The 20,720-nt window shown below is 41.3% G+C and overlaps 1 protein-coding gene across 2 annotated transcripts in view; it reads right to left on the bottom strand.

Moving 5' to 3' along the window:
• Nucleotides 1–3,411: 3,411 nt before the first annotated feature.
• Nucleotides 3,412–20,720, bottom strand: part of SP3 (Sp3 transcription factor) — a gene marked incomplete at its 5' end in the record, with an annotated part of 33,277 nt that continues 15,968 nt past the window's right edge. For both annotated transcript variants that reach the window (XM_079977973.1, XM_079977972.1), the window contains 3 exons: nt 3,412–5,140; nt 6,014–6,210; nt 6,521–6,713. In XM_079977973.1, coding sequence (XP_079834099.1) covers nt 4,824–5,140; nt 6,014–6,210; nt 6,521–6,713 — 707 coding nt within the window. In that variant the 3' untranslated portion in view covers nt 3,412–4,823. The remainder of the gene's footprint in view (nt 5,141–6,013; nt 6,211–6,520; nt 6,714–20,720) is intronic.

Below are 20,720 nucleotides of genomic sequence, written 5' to 3'. Positions count from 1 at the left end.
TCATAATATTTTGGCCATTTAGAGTCCATATTAAGCTTTTTTACTTCCCTAGCTTCCATTGGTGACACCCACCTAGGGGTTTTACTTTCCAATAAATCTTTATATCTATTCCAAACATTATACAATGCTTTCCTTACAATATGGTTTTTAAAACTTTTATACACCTTTGCCTTGTCGTACCATAAGTATGCATGCCAACCAAAACTATTGTCACACCCTTCCAGATCCAAAATGTCAGTGTTCTCAAGAAGTAGCCAGTGTTTCAACCAGCAGAAAGCTGCCGATTCATAATAAAGTCTTAAGTCCGGCAGGGCAAACCCCCCTCTATCCTTTGCATCAGTTAAAATCTTAAATTTAATTCTGGGCTTTTTGCCCTGCCAGACAAATTTTGATATGTCTTTCTGCCACTTCTTGAAACAGTCCATCTTGTCCAAAATCTGCAACGTCTGGAATAAAAACAGCATTCTAGGCAAAGCTCATTTACTTCATCTTATAAAACTTGATGGGCGATATTAACAACTGTATCTGCTCCCAACTGCACAGTCGGCTTTGATTTCTTTATCCCATTAGAATACGAGGCAGGAGTGTGACCTACGTGGTGCTAAAGAACAAATCTTATTATGGCGGATGGTTGGGTGCATGGAAGTAGGACAGACGTTATCTGTTCACATGCATACTTCCCAACCTTCTGGGATGCCTGTTGGCCGACACTATTCCATCTACGGTTGGGAGTATTGTTTCTTGCCCCTGCGAGCACTTTTAACAGCAATACACTAGCTCATGTTCTTACACAGAGCCTAATTTTCTTACTGTAAGCACCTCAGAACTGGTAGTGATTTCTGCTTAAATATAAAAAACCTCCTGAGCATTTCAGCTTCCAATCAGGCATGGAACCTGGACAAACGATGCAGATACCTTGATGAAATTGAGGGTTCAGATCTAGCCAGTGAATCAATATGAGGCAATCTGAGAGAAGGTGGCATAATAATAATAATAGAGACATTACCTTCCCAACAAAGGTCTGTATAGTTAAAGCTATGGTTTTCCCATTAGTGATGTATGGAAGTGAGAGCTGGTAAAGAAGGCTGATCACCTAAGAATTGATGCTTTTGAATTATGGTGCTGGAGGAGACTCTTGAGAGTCCATGGACTGCAAGATCAACCTAGCCATTCTAAGGAAATCAGCCCTGAGTGCTCACTGGAAGGACAGATCCTGAAGCTGAGGCTCCAATACTTTGGCCACCTCATGAGAAGAGAAGACTCCCTGGAAAAGACCCTGATGTTGGGAAAGATGGAGGGCACAAGAAGAAGGGGACGACAAAGGATATGGTTGGACAGTGTTCTCTAAGCTACCAACATGAGCTTGACCAAACTGCGGGAGGCAGTGGATGACAGGAGTGCCTGGCATGCTCTGGTCCATGGGGTCACGAAGAGTTGGACACGACTAAACGACTAAACAACAACAACAACAATCTCAAATTATTTTAACTTCCTAGAGATTTATTGCTCAACAACCAACTTGGCTTGGGAAATTGTGGAGTCATCCTGTGATTGGACAGGCCCAAGTGGGAAAGGTCCTAGATCAGAACGTAGACACCATCATTGGGGATAACGTGAAACACCCTAGAGAAAGCAGCCAACTAGGAAACCTCCCTTAGTGTATCTCAAAAGGTTTTCAGCCTTTTTGTGTCCACAGCTCCCTTGACCAATTGCATTCTTTCTGTGGCACCCCTGTGGGGCTCAGGAGCCCAGTTATGCCACCGTTTGCCTACAGAGCTGGCAGCCTCTCGCCCTTTTCCAAACACCCACGCTTGTGGAGTGTTCCCTCAGCCTCCTCTCCTCTCTCATTGGGAGTCCTCAGGGCAGCCGCAGCTGTCACCTCTGGTCTCTTGAGCTGTCCCACAGGGTCTTGGGAAGCACCCCATCGTCAGCCCACGGATACCATTCACCTTGGGGAGTTTGAAGCCAGGGCTGCTGCAACAGACACCTGTGCAAGCCTTTGGGAGGCAGAGGGCATCAGAGAAGAGAGGGAAAGAAAGAAAGAGGGAAAGAGGCCAGTGTTGCCCGTGGCATCCCTGACCATCATTCAAGGCACCCCAGGGTGCCACACGGCACACTGGTTGAAAACCACTGGTGTATCTCATTAGTGTTTTCGGCTTGAGTAAAAAGGGAAAGGGACCCCTGACCATTAGGTCGTCGTGGCTGACTCTGGGGTTGCGGCGCTCATCACTTTATTGGCCGAGGGATTTGGCGTACAGCTTCCGGGTCATGTGGCCAGCATGACTAAGCCACTTCTGGCGAACAAGAGCAGTGCACGGAAACGCCGTTTACCTTTCTGCCGGAGCGGTACCTATTTATCTACTTGCACTTTGATGTGCTTTTGAACTGCTAGGTTGGCAGGAGCAGGGACCGAGCAACGGGAGCTCACCCTGTCGCGGGGATTCAAACCGCCGACCTTCTGATCGGCAAGTTCTAGGCTCTGTGGTTTAACCCACAGCGCCACCTGCATCCCTTGAAATACCTTTTCAGTTAAGATACGCTGCTTTAAAAACATTCAAAACACCTTTCAGGAGTGAACATAGACCAATGACACCAAAAGGTATGGGAAACTGCCCTACTAGAAAAGTTAAACAAACTTAAATGAGCATGGGGACAAGCAAAGGAGGATACAGTGGTACCGCGGGTTACAGGCGCTTCAGGTTACAGACTCTGCTAACCCAAAAATAGTACCTCGGGTTAAGAACTTTGCTTCAGGATGAGAACAGAAATCGTGCTCCGGTGGCGCAGCAGCAGCAGGAGGCCCCATTAGCTAAAGTGGTACCTCGGGTTAAGAACAGTTTCAGGTTAAGAACGGACCTCCAGAACGAATTAAGTTCTTAACCCGAGATACCACTGTATAAGCAAAGGTTATATCCAGACCTACTCCCTCCCTTTGCAGATAGGTCACAGATTCTGGTAAATATCATTACTGGCTCAAAGTCAAGCTATTTCACCAAGCATTTTTTATTTTTATTTTGCCCAGAATGTATGTATCATGGCATGTCAGAGACCGTGTGGCGGTGCCAGTTGTATGTACTGGTGCCCCCAAAGTGATCCCTAAAGAGAAGCTAAAGAGGTGATCACCTTAGGGCCACCAAATTTCTGAAAGGGTTTCAATATTTTGTGGTGAAAAGCCCATTGAAAACATGAGTAAAGAGTTCATTCCAAAGCAAAGTATATAACAAGAGTCCACATGGCTACATTTGGCAACACTGCTTAATTCTCCAAGTGAATAAGGTGTGAGGGAAGAATTGTGTGGGTCTGTTGTCATTTCAGAGATTAGTTCCGTTGAAAAACTGTAAACACACATACCGCAACAGGTCATGTTTCATTCTTACGGAAAAGGCCAAGAAAAACCAGAAATCCCAAGTCAAAAGGGAAAAAAAAATAGTGTTTTATTAACTACCACACTGTTATAATACATTTTAAACGTACAATAAGGTAGCCTTTAAATTTGAGGTGGTTTGAACAAATAAACAGATTCCCAAATGTTTGTAAATAGTGAACAGGTGTTAATTATTGTTCTTTTCCTTTTCCTTGTAAAATGGGTAGCGCACTTACAGACTGGCTATGCAAATTATGTGTGTACATTTTTTTTTCTATTATTGAAAATATAAACAGTAATTAAAAAATAAAAAAGAATTCAGCGTAATAAAAAACATATATGTTTATCACTTAAATGTACTGGATACATACAATTTAAGGAAGAAGCATAAAGGAAAGATGTGGACATTTAAATGTAGAGCTAACCAAAAGCTTGGCAGAAGAAAGCGTTGTAAAAACCCTTATTTCACTATTGACTAATATTAATATAGTTTGGAGTATTGTCCCTGTAGGACTGATTTCTATTATTTGCATATGTTTGTTTTTTAACTGGAAATTTACATGATGGCTTTTAAGGCCCTGGCAGACAGATGTTTTTAGAGACAAGATTAGATAAAAATCAATGTTGAAACAGACACCCCTTAGTTTTTGGTCCTCCAATATTCAAGAAAAGGGCACCTTTAATTTTTGCTTCACCACCCAAAATGCTGCAACCTATTTTCTTTTAAGCCTTTGAATAATTTTAAATATTGGTTATATTGTCCAAATTAGTTACTGAAAGAATATTAACAATACATTATTTTGGCAAAATTAAACCTTTAAACATGGCTTTTCAACAGGATTTAAAAGGTAACTATCCCTAGAGTTCCATGTTAAAATGTACTTCTCAAAATCTTACAAGAGTTATGCTTAAAATATTGTACATAGTTAACCTAATTAAAATAATTAGCTTCAAAATGACAACTTGATGAGCTAAGTAAAGCCTATACAATGAAACATTTGCTTGGAAACTTGATTTGTCAGTTATGCATAATAAAAATTCCAGTCATCAAGAAAATTACAAAATTTCTTTCTTTATCATAACATGATTTCTTTCACCAATCAACTTTTATCTTACAATAGATAAATACCAACATGTTCTCATTTTTACACTAAACCACAAAGGATTGATGCATTTGATTAGACTACCATTTCCATCGTTAAATTTTTTTTTATACAAGTTGGTAAAATTTAATCTCTTCTAGATTCCAAAAGTACCTACAAAACCCATGCAATTTTACCATTTTAATATACTATGGAATATCATACAAAGTAAGGCATTTCAGTGTCATGTATAACCAAGTTACTGTCAATCCAAAAATTTTTGCACATCAATAAAAAGATATCTAAGAACTTAGGAACAATATTCTTCTCACTACTGTATAAAAATAACCACAATTAATAGGTATCTTGTGTAATATTTATTCCATTGTCTCGTTTCCAGAAACAGTAACAAGCTGTAAAGGTATTTCAGCGTTGGTAAGAATATCTTGATTGCTGGTGCCAGAAGTATTAACAGTCCCTATCCCTGAAACAGAACCTTGTTGAATATTAGCAAGGATAAGCGTTGTTCCGCCCGCAGTAATCAAAGTATCCTCCGGCGTTGCTTCTACCGAGGCCAGCACTGTACTGCTAGCGTGAATAGCCTTTTTATTTTGATGCGTTTTAATATGTTTGGCAAGATGGTCACTTCTCATGAAGCGCTTTGAACATTCTGGGCAGACGAACTTCTTTTCACCTGTTGAAAACATAAAAGTCAGAAGCTCTCACACAAAACACACATCGAGCACACTGTAGCCAAAAAACTCCAACTTATCTCAGAACAGATTTGCTTCTTGGGTTGAAAACTGTGCACCGATTTAAATGCACTGTTGCGAAAAGGAAGCGACGGCAGGCTAAATTTTGACAGGCAGTCAGATGTTAGCAGCAGTGGTTACAAACCATATTTTAATCTGGATTGGTGTTTTGCTCTCCCTCCCCATCCCTGCTGACAGGTGCGAGTCACATAGAGTAAGTGAAGTGAACTCTTTATTAGAAAAACAGGATCTGAACAGGGGTGCCAGGTCTTGCCCCATGAGGCAGTTGTGTAGACTTAAGGTCCTGCCTTCCCAACAGCTGCCTAAGTTCCCTCTTCTCCAGGGTTTTCCCCAAGCAATCTGAGATGGTGCTTGCATGACGCTAATTTATCCTCCGCCCTCTTCATGCCTCTCCTGGTTCTGGGGCACTAGCAGGGACGGGAGCTTGTCACAGCTGCAGGAGGAGGCACCTGTGCCTCTTCACCAGCCAGACTCATCTCTGCCTCTTGGCCTCCCTCATCCTACTTTCCTGTTTCAGCTTCTGCCTCTGATTCCGGACTGCTCTCTGCCACAGACTCCCCCTGCTCACTAAGCCCTGTTACCTCTTCCGCTTCCGACACCTCCTCCTCCCAGACTTCCCCCTCTGACCACTCATGGACATCCCACCACCAATCCCCTGGGACTCTGAGCCGTCTTCCCTTGGGGGTTCCCCAGAGGGTTCCTTCACACCATTCCTCTGCATCCAACCAGTCCACAATATCCGTGCCCTCAAAAGGAGCCAACAAACAATTGTAAAGGCGCCAAACGTTGGTAACCTGTATGTGTCCTCCTGTGCCGCTGTAGCTCATCGCTGCGGGTAAACCTTTTCCCACAGAACATCCAAGTACAAATGAACGGACGCTCTCCAGAATGCCAGCGAAGGTGAGCTCTCAGGTGCGATGTCTTCCCGTACACTTTCCCGCAACCAGGTATGTGACAGATGTGCTGTTTCTTCTTCCCCAGATTGGTGCCTCTGTTAAAATACGAACCGACACAAAAGTTCCTCAGCACAGTTTGCTGAACTGCAAAGAGGCACATTCCAAACATCTTGGTACACACATTTACAAGGATCAGTGGCTCAGAAGCCGCAGGAGCTGTCGCCGCTGAAACCGAGAATCGTAACACAAGCCACAGCCCTCAGTCACTCATTTGTCCGCTCGCACTGAAAAGGACCAGAAGCATGCATTCCCCACAGCTACAGGTGCTGAAATTAATGAGCTCCCTCACTTTTGCCTCATTTATTTTAAAGACATTTACCACGCGGGAAGTCAAGGAGTGCGTACCTTCCACCCCCTTCTTTACAATTAGGACAGGTGCAAGCGACTCTTCGCAATCTTTTCCCTTCTTGATGTGGCTGGTCCCCTTCCTCGTCCACCACCTGCACTCTCAAATGTGTCAGATCATTGGTATTCAGTGTAGAATCACCACCAAGCTGCCATTCTTCTGGATCAGGCTCCTCTTCTTTAATCCTGATATCTAAGGAGAAGAAACACAAGGATTAGTTATCTGGCCTATTAAAAACCGAAAGAAGCAACACATAATGATCTCATCCTTTAACGTACTTAGCAGTATGTGCATGCCAGTTAAAAAGCCAGGTGCTTTTACTACCTGCCATTGTTATGGCTATCCATACCCCTGTTGCCCAGTCTGCATTTAAGAGTCACGATGATGAGCCACAGGTTTCAGATCACCAATACGGAGAAGTTTCACAGCACCATTAAAAGTTCTTTCTGATGGGGGGGGAGGAAATACATGCTATATATGCACGCCATATTTGACCTGCTATAAAGGTTATTAAGCCACCCAATATGAAATTATCAGGGGAAAAACTGTTAATTATTTGCACGTAAATGCCTTTTGTTGAAAGCAGAATGGAAATTCAAAAAGGCCGAAAGAAAGTTTCAAGAATGCTTGTTTAAAACAACCCTGAAAATTGCTCTTTGCAACATCTATGGGATGTGAAGACCACTGAAGTGGAACTGTCTCTGCCCAAACAGCTGTTTTATACAACACGGCATTTCAAAAGTACACCATTTCAAATTGACTGACGTTATGCAAGCAAAATCACAAACTGCAGATATCCTGAAATTAGATCGAATAAGTCATCTTGAACTAGTACTTGTAGCAGTAAGGATTTCTGGGTTCCAGGGAGCAGGGTTAGAAACTCAAATATATAAGCTGGGCGCCAAATGGCTCCTTAAACCAAGGTTGCCATCACCAAAACTGTATAACTAGTTAACATTTTTGGGGGAGACGGCAAATACTTTTCAATGACTGTGATTGGTTATCAGTTAAACATCTGGCTAGTTCAGATGACAATCTTTAGCTAGGTTAAGAACTTTAAGAACTTAAAGAAGAAAAGTCACTTGATCCAGGGGCAGTCTACATATATATTGGCCTATTCCGACCTCTTTTTCTTAATGGTGACATGGACCATATATAACGTAAGAATATTCACAACTGGGGTGGGGGGGAGCGCCAGTAAGTGAAGACAAGCTACAACAATCACCTTATTTTTTGCTCTATAAGACACACTTTTCCCCTCCTAAAAAGTAAGGGGAAATGTGTGTGCATCTTATGGAGCGGATGCAGGCTGCATTGCTTTTGCTGAAGCCAGAACAGCAAGAGGGATTGCTGCGCAGGGATAGCCATGCAAAGCCTCTTCAACATTTGATTCAGAATATTTCCCCCCCCCCTTTTTTCCCTCCTCTAAAAACTAGGTGCGTCTTATGGTTGGGTGCGTCTTATAGAGCGAAAAATACGGTAGCTACAACGCTCACTGCTCCTGCTCAGGCTGCACAGAAAAAGCATTTTGGTCCCTGAAATTCATTCCAATTGTGCAGATAAAATACAACTGATAGAATTCTACAGGATGGGGTATTAGCGTGTGAAAACAAGTCAAGATCCAATGAACCCCCCAGGCATGCACCTCCAGTTGGTGGTGCCCAGGCATCTTCACTTGGTTGCAAGTGGCAGACAGTCAGGTGCAAAATGCTCCTGGCACCTGGCTAATTTCTAACACTGCTAGGGAGAGCAGGGGAATGCCAGAAGCCAAGCTGGCTAAATATGAAATCACTACTTCCTGGGAAGATACGGCCAAAGCAAAGCTGCCTCTATGGTTGTGGCACTCGCAGTGGTAAAAGAAAGGGCAATTCGCATGCGTGCAAAGTTTGGTCCTTGCTTCCTATATACTTCTTGTGCCTGGCATTTTCTGTTTAGCACCTGTTCAATTCTTCACTGCTAACTGAAGATTCAGAACCACGTTAAACCCCAGCTTAAGGCTTTATCAGTGATGATTGTGGGGTTGAGCTCTACTTCTTTCATGACTCTGCACCGTGGAGTTGGGGAAAAAGTGAAGATTGAACCAATGCCCATCCAATCCACGGGAAAGCCAAACATAGGAAAGATATGCTGTTGTTATTCCTAATGAAGAACAATAATGTAGATGCCAGTAGCAGGTTTTCGGCTGCTACGATGGTGCCTAGATTTTTCCACCCAAAAGGCTTTTTAAAATCTCATTGAGAAACCCAGACTGTTCCTCTTATTTGCATTTATAAGTAGTAAGGTAGCCGTGAGAATATTTTTTTGTCTATTGCCAATCATATTTACGATTAGCCTCAGATGCAGCTTCCTTGATAATGCACTCTCTGCCCTTAAATGTCAGTTGCTTAATAAGTTACTTTCTGCAACTCAAAGCTGCTGAAAGTTTGAAAAGCACTCAGAAACAAAAATCATCCTAATACTGCTAATTTATGGTACCATTTGCTAGCAAATGGCCTGCAAATGGAATTCCAAGAAGAAAAATTACAAACTGACAAGAAACCAAGTCCAAGAAATATAGCAGCAATAATTTTGGGGAGGGGCGAGAGATAATATAATTGTTACAGGCATTTGTTTGGTTAACATATGGCAAACGGGTTCAGCTCAATCACTTACCTAGAGAGACAACCAGTGCTAATAATCTTCCTGTTTGTATGTTTGGTTTTGAAACCAAAACTTCCAGATATGGTTCAAAAATCAGATACTTGGGCTGTTTCTTCTGCAGTGCAATTCTATATACTGAGAAGGAAGTTCCATTTTATTCAATGGGGCTTAACTACCAGAGAAGAGTGTACTAAATTGCAGTCTTAGATGTGCCAAAAGAAGTCCTCATGTAGGCACCTAAAGTGTGCTAGTTTCTGATTTTCTCTTCGTGGGACAGTTCCTCACAAGATATTGCATTTCGAACATGGCCAAAGAAAGCAAAGAATGGTTGCTCTATCTCCTGAATTTGCCTTAACACCAGGTACAAACTACTGATATGGCTGCCCCCCCCATAACCCCGTAAATAAAGGGAAAGTCGTAATATGTCTTGTTCCATTTATCGTTTGAAATATAAGAGTGATTCAGATAAGCCGTAGCTCAATAAAAGTTAAAAGTATTGATCAGGGGAAGAGACAAAGCAGGTTTCAAACTAGAGCAATTAGGTAAAATTGTGGTTTGCTCCTATGCAAGTGGGTGCAGAAATACTATTCTAGAGGCAAAAATTCACTTTCCTTCCTCAATTTGTGTAATATTATTAAGAAAATTCTGGAGATGCACTATTGGTGCGGGCAAACAGCTGGGACCCAAAATATAGCAATCCTAGTCACACACCAGGCTTTTGAAACTTATCTTCTGACTGCAGCTGTTTGTTTGTGCTGATTCAAATAACGAGGAGGAGGACCTGAAGTTTCAGGGGTGGTTTTTCAGATGCCGCGGAAGTGTAAAGAGAGGCTCATCTTGTGTGGCTCAAACTCCGCTTGCACAACAAACACCTGTACATTTATCACATACTACGGCCACACTCATTTATTTCGCAGTTTATACCTTGGGGGGGGGGGGTCCAAGGCAAATCCAGGAGATAAGAGCAGCCATTCTTTAAAACTTCATTGCTTTATTTGGCCAGGGTCCCAAAGTATGCATGCACTGAAGTTTCCCATGGGACCAGAACAGAATGTAGCATGTTGGGAGGGGCTATAGAGGCAAGGGAAAAACCAGCAAGTACTCTGGAAGCATCTTGGAGGCATATATGAACCTTGCCATTTATTTCACCTTCTGAGCTGTCCATTTTTATTATTTTTATTATTATTATTTTTAAAAAGGCTAGATCTTTCAATCACTAGTAAAAGTTGTGCTTCTCGGAAGGTAGAACTTGCAAGTGATGTAGACAGAAACAGGCAACGCGAAGCCTAGTGATGTTCATTGTGCCTATCAAGCAGTTTTCTTGCCTGGACGGACTTTTGAGTCGCCCCTTTGCTTTACAGGCAATTCTTCTGGTAAAATTTAGCCTCACTGCTGTTATCTCGTGGCCTTATGATGTCCAGGCTCAGATTTTTCAAAAGATTAAACTGAAAGGAGACTTTCACTAGGTGTTGCTTATTTTCATAGTGCTGCAGAGATCCTGTCCAACGATTCCCTCCATACCTTACTCTTAAAGATACTGGTACTCTCTTTAGATTTGGACCCGGCAATGCTACACATCTTGGGCTCCCTGTTCATGTTGCTCTCTTGCCTATGCACTACAGTGGTACCTCGAAAGACGAATGCCTCGAAAGACGAAAAACTCGCAAAACGAAAGAGTTGTTTTTCGTTTTTTGAGCTGCTTCGCAAGACGGATTTCCCTGCGGGCTTGCTTCGCAAGACGAAAACGTCTTGCAAGTTTGTTTCCTTTGTCTTAAAACCGTGCATTCACTTTGAGGAGCAACTCATAGCACGCGGTGTGGTAGCCTTTTTTGAGGTTTTTGAAGACTTTGGTGATTTTTGAAGCCTTTCCAAAGTCCGTGCTTCGCAAGACAAAAAAATCGCAAGACGAAAAAACTCGCGGAACGAATTAATTTCGTCTTGTGTGGCACCACTGTACCTAGAAATAGCTCAAAGCCACAGCAGTACCTAGGCCCCATATAAGCCCAACTTTGAATATAGCCTTTTTTCCAGCCTTATGTCTCTACTAATTATTGTAGCCCTTTAACACTATTTTTTTATAATTAAAACAGGCCCCCAAATAACAATCACTTCCTACCATGCCATTTGAGGGCATCTGCATTTGAGGGCAATTCCTAAGAAATTTAGGGCTGCATTCACTTACAAATCCTAAATAGATGTAAGACAGAGGAGTTTAGTGAATAGGTGGGTGCAGAAGTGGGTTCAGACTTATAGGTACATCTATAGCATAACCGTTAGAATTGTGTTTGTCTTGAGAAAACAAAGACAATTTGAAATTAAACAAAACACTGTATAATTTTAAACAGTCCCTATTCCATGGAAGTAGGATCTATACTTGTGAGGTTCTAAATCACAGAAATTTCCAAATCCAGAACCGGGAAACAGATGGCAAATCAGGGAAACCTATGCAAATATAAATGTCAAATGTCCGTGCAAGTGATTTGAATTAAGCATTGAACTGAACATTTATACCTTTCCAGGGTTAGTTTGGTCAACAACTGAGCAAGTACTTTAGATCTGTGTTTCCCAAACTTAGGTCTCCAGCTGTTCTTGAACTACAGTTCCCATCATCCCTGACCACTGGTCATGCTAGCTAGGAATGATGGGAGTTGTAGTCCAAAAACAGCTGGAAATCCAAGTTTGGGGAACACTGCTTTAGATAATTAACTATGATTGTATAACCCTTAACTGGGCAGGATGGGAAGGAAGGAAGCTACAGCTGGTGACAATGTTTACCCTCGTCAATGGAAGTTATGTAAAGCTGAACCAAGACTTGACAATAATGGATGATTTAAGCCAGGCTGATCACAAGACCACCGACAATTCAGTACAGTAATGCTTCCTTTGATTGGCTAAAGGCAGCCAAGAACTCTTTCCTATCAATAATATAGGGTCTCCTGATAGCCCGTTAGCTCATTTCTGGAAAAAGACTTCATCCCAATAGCTTATGGTGTTTGATCCAAGACTGGCACAGAAGCACCCATAGTTGCTACTGGAGGAGCTATTAGCATAAGGGGAGAAAAGTGCCCCACTTATGCTAGCGTTAGGGGCTGCACAGTATTACAGTCTTGATCAAAGGATTAATTTCAATGAGTCTGATCTGCTACAGAGGATTTTCGACTATTCCCCCCCCCCCTTCTGCCCCGTGCAAACTAAAGAGTTGGAGGACTCTCAAGAGCAACATGGGAGGTGATACTCAGGACTGCAGGAGAAATCAATGAAAATTATTTCCTCCAAGTTCCTCAAGTGCGAGCCTACTCTCGATTGGAGATCCTTCTGCGACAGGAATAAGGCCTTCCATTTTTTTTCCGAAAGGGCACATCTTGATCCAACCCAATGTGCACATTTAATTCTTAGACAGATAAAAGAGTGAGACAGTTTGCAATTCTTCCCATTTGTTTTAACCCTGATTAGCGTTCTCGTTAGAGGGACGCTGGTGGCGCTGTGGGTTAAACCAAAGAGCCTAGGACTTGCCGATCAGAAGACTGGCAGCGGGGTGAGCTCCTGTTGCTCGGTCCCTGCTCCCGCCAACCTAGCAGTTTGAAAGCACGTCAAAGTGCAAGTAGATAAATAGGTACTGCTCCGGCAGGAAGGTAAACGGTGTTTCCGTGTACTGCTCTGGTTCGCCAGAAGCGGCTTAGTCATGCTGGCCACATGACCTGGAAGCTGTACGCCGGTTCCCTCGGACAATAAAGCGAGATGAGCGCCGCAACCCCAGAGTCGGCCACGACTGGACCTAATGGTCAAGGGTCCCTTTACCTTTACCTAGAGTTCTCGTTTCAATTTCCCACCCAGAAACAGCTCTATTATTGCCTGCTATTGCTCCAGGAATGAATACTTACATAGGACAATAATCAAGCAAACAGCAATGTGCAAAGGGATAGGGAAGAGATTAGCATTTCATTTGTAGAAAAATTATTTACACCACTAATAATTTTGGGTTTGCTGGGACTTCCGGAGGCGGCGCGAAACGGCAATGGCGGTCCTCTTCGCGCTGTGAAGAGGGGCTCCGCAGGAAAGGGTCGTCCGCTATGGCAAAGCAGAGACCCATCAAGATAAACCACAGGCAGAGTGAGCCTGTGGCCGTGGGACTCGGCGGGCACCAGAAGCCCCTCCAGAAACGAAGAAGGAACCCCGTAAGGGGCTCCGGAGTGTGGAAGGGGGAGCGGTGCTGTGAGTTCATCGCTCTTTCTGCGGAAGTGAAGCCGCGCGGCTGCTGCCGATGAGCGCCGACCTTTTTTCCTGGAACATCAGTCTCTAAACTACAAACCCGTGAGTAGGGGATTTAAAAAAAAATTTTGGGACTAAAGTGATTGAAATTTGGCTAAAAGCGGGAGACGTAACCAGGAAGTCCGTCTCCTTACCGTGCTTAAAGGATTAAAGTAAAGATTTTGACAAGCTGGAAGCATTCAAAAAAGGCTGTAAAAAGTGCGGACTTTCGTGCAACAATTGAACTTTGTTTTTAATAATAACAATTGAAAAGAGATAATTTTGCTTTAATTTTGTTGGCTTTTGAATGGACCTCTCCTTTCCTTTGTGGATTTACAAATAATTGAGAAGCCCAAAGTCCCGGACTGCCGGGGCAACAAAGAGCTGTCAAATTGCTGAAAACGTATTGAATTCTGAAAGTGCTACATTTGAGCGTTAGTTTAGCTACAAACTGGGGAACTGTATCTTGCACATCTTTTAAGACTTTGTTTCAACATTGAGGAAGCTCTACAACCCAAAGGGAATTTGAAGGCTCTCTTTAATTCTGTTTTTAACTGCTGGGATATTAATGGTGGAACAGTTCTTTCCTTCTGTTGAAGTACAATTGTACTCCCCCTAGAGGACTTTGGATTTACAATTCTTTGGGAACTGTATTTTGTTTTGACTTTCTGCTGCCTTGTTGTTTACTTTTTGGAAATGTCTTTCCCACGGGACTGTATATAACTTAACCTTGGCACGTAGTCAGGATTGGAATGAGTGGCACAGGGAAAGCAAGAGCGGCCAAAACGAAAGCTAAACAACTAGTACAAACAACTTTGACTTCTCAGCCACGCAGATCTTCTGTCCCAGCTGTTCTAGTACAAGAAGAGGTAGTTGCGCAAACTGCACCAAAGGATATGGCATCTGGAGAATCAGTTTTAAATCAAATTTTGGAACAACTGGCAACTTTAAATAAAAAAGCAGATGAGCATTCGTCCAAAATTGACCAAGCAACAGCTACTATTAGCAAACTGACTGATCAAGTTGCTCAACATACACAAGCAATTGGGAATATTCAGGAAGCAATTGTGGAAAACCGTAAATTGGCTGAGGAAGCCAATCAGAAAGCGGAGGCAGCTAATCAGAAAGTTGATGCATTAAAAGTGGAGGTAAATCCCTTGCACAAACAGATCAAGGAACAGCAGGTCTACCTGGCTATGACGGAACTGAAGAATAGGGAAAATAATCTTAGGTTGAGAGCTATCCCAGAACTTGAACAGGAAGATCTGATTGGTTATCTGACATCAGAAATTACAAAGTTCTGGGGTATAGAAGAAGATAAGGATTTTAAAATCGTAACTGCTTTTAGATTGGGAAGAGTGGTGAAGAAGGACAGATCCAGAGACTGTTTGGTTATTTTGAGATCTAAGCAAGAGAGAGATAAAATACTAGGCCTTCATTTTGGAAAATCACTTGTTATTCAAGGCATCAAGGCAGAATTCTACAAAGATATCCCGAAACAACTTTTGGACCTTAGAGAGACTTATATAGAATTAACAAGACTACTGAGAAGCAACTCAATTCCCTTTAGGTGGGAGTTCCCTCAAGGACTATCCTTCAACTTCAAAGGAAAGAAAGTTAAAATCAAAACAGCAGAGGATCAACAAAAGTTTTTGAACGACCACGAAGAGGACCTACAGAAAGGAACAACAGGATCTTGACCACCACCTCCACCTATACCTACACCTGCACCTGCACCTACACCCTCGGGACCAGAGGACCAAAAGAAAGAGATGCCACCACAGGACTAACAGACTGATCCAGGATGTCTCTGCAGCTTCTTAGTTGGAATATAAATGGCGGAAATTCCCCAGAAAAAAGAAGAAGAATTTTTCATATATTGAAAAAAGAACAATTGGACATTATTTGCTTGCAGGAAACACATGTGACTAGGCTACACAGAAAAGTGTTAATCAATAAAAGATTAGGCCAAGAATTTATTTCATCGGATAAAGTTAAGAAAAGAGGAGTGGTGATTTATGCAAAGGAGAGCCTGTCACCAAAACTCTTATTTAAAGATGAGCAAGGAAGAATTTTGGCAATTGAAATACAGGTCCAAGGAGAAAAGTTTTTAATATTAGGAATTTATGCGCCGAATGAGGGGAAATGAGAATTTTACAGGAAACTGCATGAGACAATTCTGGACTATCTGGACTATACCAACATCATTATGATGGGAGATATGAATGGAGTCGTCTCTACAAATATGGATAAGTCACAAAATCAAAATTTAACAAACGACGGCAGACTACCTAAAACTTTCTTTGAATTAACTGACAATATGGACTTGATTGATATATGGAGGACAAAGAACCCCTTAGGCAGAGAAGGAACTTTCTTTTCTGAAGCCCACCTGTCATGGACAAGGATCGACCAAATATGGATAACTAGAGGACTGGCACCTAAGACTAGAAAAGTGGAAATCTGCCCAAAAACCTGCTCCGACCATAATGCTATGAAAGTGGAAATGAGACTGTTTCCAACCGGTTCCTTCAGATGGAAAATGAACGACACCCTATTAAGAGATCAGGAGATTGTCAAGAAGGCCCAAAAAACTTTAAAAGACTATTTTGAAATAAATTTGAATACTACGGTGGAAAAAAGAATAATCTGGGGCGCAAGTAAAGCAGTTATGAGAGGGTTTTTGATACAACAGAATACAATAAAGAAAAGACTTTGGAATGAAAAAAAGGATAAGATTTTAGACAAGATAAGAGATGGTGAGAAAAAATTGAGATCAAAACCTAAATCACAGGAGGTTCTGAGAGAAATTAAATTTTATCAAGCACAATACGCTAAACTGATAAATCAAGAAGTTGAGTGGAAAATTAAACAGATGAAACAAAGATCATTTGAATCAGCGAATAAGTGTGGGAAACTGCTTGCATGGCAGTTGAAAAAGAGACAAAAACTGAACACAGTTACTAATTTAGAGATTGAAGGGAGGAATATCCAGAAACCAGAGGAAATTAGAAAGTGCTTCCAGAGATACTTCAAACAACTTTATATGCAAGGGCCGCAGGAAGAGACTGAGATAGACCATTTCTTAAAAATTTATGGATTACCAAAATTATCCCAGGAAAAGAGAACAATCCTAAATGATAAAATAACGCAACAAGAAATTGAGGGTGCCATTCAGAATATGCAACTAGGTAAATCTCCAGGACCTGATGGTCTTACCTCCAAATATTATAAGACATTGAAAGATTTTCTGATACAACCACTAATGGAGGTCTGTAACCAGATCATGGAGGGGAAGAAGGCACCAGAATCGTGGAAAGAAGCTTTCATCACATTGATACCTAAAGTGGAATCTGAAAAGACTCAACTTAAGAACTACCGTCCGATCTCACTCCTAAATGTGGATTATAAAATCTTTGCGGATATTTTGGCAAGTAGATTTAAAAAAGTGCTAAATGAAGTAATTCATAAAGATCAGGCAGGCTTCCTCCCAGGTAGACATTTGTTTGATAATACTAGGAACATTATAGACATTTTGGAACTTTTGCAAACTAATATTAATACAAAAGCTGTTCTAATTTTTATTGATGCGGAGAAGGCCTTTGATAATATTTCTTGGAAGTTTATGAAGAAAAACTTGGAAGGGATGGGAGTGGGACGGGGGTTTGAAAATGGAATAGAGGCAATTTATTCAGAGCAAAAAGCTAAATTGATAGTTAACAATGTGGTGACGGAAGAGCTTAAAACTGAAAAAGGAACACGACAAGGTTGCCCCTTATCCCCTCTGTTATTTATTTCAGTCCTAGAGGTGCTTTTGAACATGATTAGGGAGGACCGGTTGGTGCAAGGAATACAGGTCGGAGTGAAACAGTATAAATTGAAAGCTTTTGCAGATGACTTGGTAATAACATTACAGGAGCCAGAATCTAGTACGAAAAGAGTTTTGGAACTGATACATGAGTTTGGTCGGGTGGCGGGATTCAAATTGAATAAGCAAAAAACTAAGGTTTTGGTAAAAAATCTGACATCTTTGGAAGCAGAAAGGTTTCAGAATGAGACAGAGTTAAATGTGGTTAAAAAAGTGAAGTACCTAGGGGTTAACTTGACTGCTAAAAATTTGAATTTATTTAAAGATAATTATGAAAAATGTTGGTCAGAAATTAAAAAGGATTTAGAAATTTGGTCGAATTGCAGCTATAAAGATGAATGTATTGCCAAAGATGTTGTTTTTGTTTCAAACTCTACAGATTGTGGACAGAGTGGAATGTTTTGGAAAATGGCAGAAAGATATTTCTAAGTTTATCTGGCAGGGCAAAAAGCCCCGAATAAAATTTAAAATATTAACGGATGCAAAAGAGAGAGGGGGGTTTGCCCTGCCAGATTTGAAGTTATATTATGAAGCTGCAGCTTTCTGCTGGATGAAAGATTGGTTACTTCTTGAGAACACTGATGTCCTAGATCTGGAAGGGTTTAACAATGCTTTTGGTTGGCATGCATACGTACAACAAGGTTGGCGTGCATGGTACGACAAGGTAAAGATTCACAAAATGTTCAAAAACCATATTGTCAGAAAAGCAATATTTATTGTTTGGACAAAATATAAAGACTTACTAGAAAGTAAGACCCCGAGATGGTTATCACCAATGGAGGCTAAGGCCCGGAAGAGACTCAATATGGAGGCCGGCTGGCCGAAATATTGGGAATTAATAGAAAAAATTGGAGACAAATGGAGGTTGCAGAGCTTGGAGAAATTAAAGAATAAGGTGCAAGATTGGTTACATTACGCCCAAATCCAAGAGGTTTTTAAATTGGACAAAAAGATAGGATTCCAGGTGGAGAAGTCGAAATTAGAGACAGAACTGTTGGAACCAAAGACTAAGGTATTGTCGAGAATGTATAACTTGCTGCTTAAATGGAATACACAGGATGAGACTGTTAAATCAGCCATGATAAAATGGGCTCAGGATATAGGGTATAACATTATGTTTGAGGACTGGGAAAGGTTATGGACCACCGGAATAAAATTCACGGCATGTAATGCTTTGAAGGAGAATATTATGAAAATGATATATAGGTGGTACATGACCCCAGTCAAGCTTGCAAAAATATATCACCTGTCTGATAATAAATGTTGGAAATGTAGAGAGGCTGAGGGGACATTCTTTCACCTCTGATGGACATGCCCTAAAGTGAAAGCCTTCTGGGAAATGATCTATAATGAACTAAAAAAGGTATTTAAATATACCTTTGTTAAGAAACCGGAGGCCTTCCTCTTGGGCATTGTCGGCCAGAAAGTGTTAATTAAGGACAGAAGCTTCTTTATGTACGCGACAACAGCAGCAAGAATACTTATTGCAAAGTGCTGGAAGACACAAGACTTGCCCACACTGGAAGAGTGGCAGACGCAATTGATAGACTATATGGAATTGGCTGAAATGACTGGCAGAATCCGAGACTTGGGAGAAGAAACAATGGAAGAGGATTGGAAGAAGTTTAAGGACTATCTACAAAAATATTATAAGTTGTATGAATGTTAAGTATTTGCACAATTTAGAAAATACCAGCTCCAGCAAATAGGCTTTGTAAAATAGAAAATTAAGTTATAAGTAAGAAAAGGTCAAAATTTAAGGCAATATTTTGTTTAACTTTAAGGTATGAGTAATTGATAAAAATTACTTTAAATTTAGAAGCATAATATTTGGAAAGTATAAAATAAGGTATGAAATAAGGTAATAATTTGCTGACATTCTGTTTATAAATAATGCAGGGTAAGGAGACGCGAGGAAGTCCAGTTAGTTATATAAGAAAAACTTTATTGAACGGTTGGTTATATTTTTCTCTCTTTTCTTTTTTATTACGTATTTTGAAAATTTAATAAAATATTTATAAAATAATAATAATAATAATTTCGGGTTTGCTTAGTTATTGTCTCTATAGTAGTGCTGGGGGACACCAACATGGCACCGGGGGGGGCACACTAACCAAGGCCTTTCCTTGTGCCCACAGCATCCCTTTCTTGTGCCCCTTCAAATCTTCTGTCTCAGTCACAGGTACGCTTTTGCTCTTCCCCTGATCAAGACCCTCCAAAACATCCCTTATGCCACAATACAATTAGGCTTGAAAGGAGCCTTCTTTCCCTAGCTTTCTCTTGCACACACCTCTGTTCAAAATGCCCCCCCCAATGCCAAATATTTCACTTGAAATAAGCATTTTATTGGTTGCAATGGGCTTTATAAAAACCTAATTGTTGCAGTGGGACATCTTCCTGGAGTTTACAAAGTCCTGCAAGTTGCACTCTGCAGGACATTCACTTCCCATTAGGCCTGAAAAAAGCTAAAATACTTTGTTCAAATCTAACTGCCAGGAGTTGGGGGGGGGGGAGAGGGAAAGAGCATGTGGCACGCATGCCAGCATTACGTCTGTGCCGCTGCAGTGCGTATGCGTGTTTGGTGCCCACAGCAGTTTCTTAGGTTTCCTGCTACATCGCACCAGAGAGATCATCCTTATTCTTTATTTTGAAATTCGTTTTCAAAGCAGTTAATGCAATATGGAAAGGAATGACCACATTTCCCAACTACCACTTAATGAGGCTCTTTGTTTTCACTATCCAAAAAAAGAGGCAGCTCTGACATAAAACATTACTAAATCTAGTACAGTTGTTAAAGAAAACACTGTAGACTATCCTCGTAACTGCAGCTGGTTTATATGGCAAAGGGATATCCAACATTAACTCAGCACTGAACTTCCATCCGTAAATGATCTAAGTGTTTTACCGATATATGTTTGCTAGGCACCTGCAGAGAATTCCAAATTCTACCTATCTGTGCATATCCAGGCCAATAGCTAGGCTGTTAGGTGGAATTCAGAAGAAACGGCTTTAACTTAAGTGCATGCAAGGGCTGGAATATGCCCAGTGGTTAACTTGTTTTAACTTTCTTTATATAAATGAATGGCTTTGTAACATTCTGCAGAGTTTCTAAAGTGGTTTGCCATTTGGCACTGGGGGTGGGCAGGGGCTGCTAATCTAGAAACACAAGCCTGGGTTCCACTGGACATGTCTTTCTCTTTGGATCCTGGCTACTATTTACATATGCAAGGTAAAACAAGAGCCACAAATCAAGTAGGGGTTCATTTCTTCATATTTAACGATCTTCAGCCTCTAAATAAATTCTCAAGGGGGTGTGGGTTATGTAAGCCATGCATTAGGCCTCTCGGTTCATAAGGTTACTGAGAATTTGTACAGTATTAATTTCTTTGGGTTGTATCTAATTGTGTCGTGGAAGGAGTAAGAGTCTTTGACCTAGCAGAGAC

The sequence above is a fragment of the Podarcis cretensis genome (assembly GCF_951804945.1).
Source record: "Podarcis cretensis genome assembly, chromosome: 1".
Classification (NCBI taxonomy): domain Eukaryota; kingdom Metazoa; phylum Chordata; class Lepidosauria; order Squamata; family Lacertidae; genus Podarcis; species Podarcis cretensis.
Note: the sequence above shows the minus strand (reverse complement) of the source record. Positions and strands in the feature narration are given on the sequence as shown.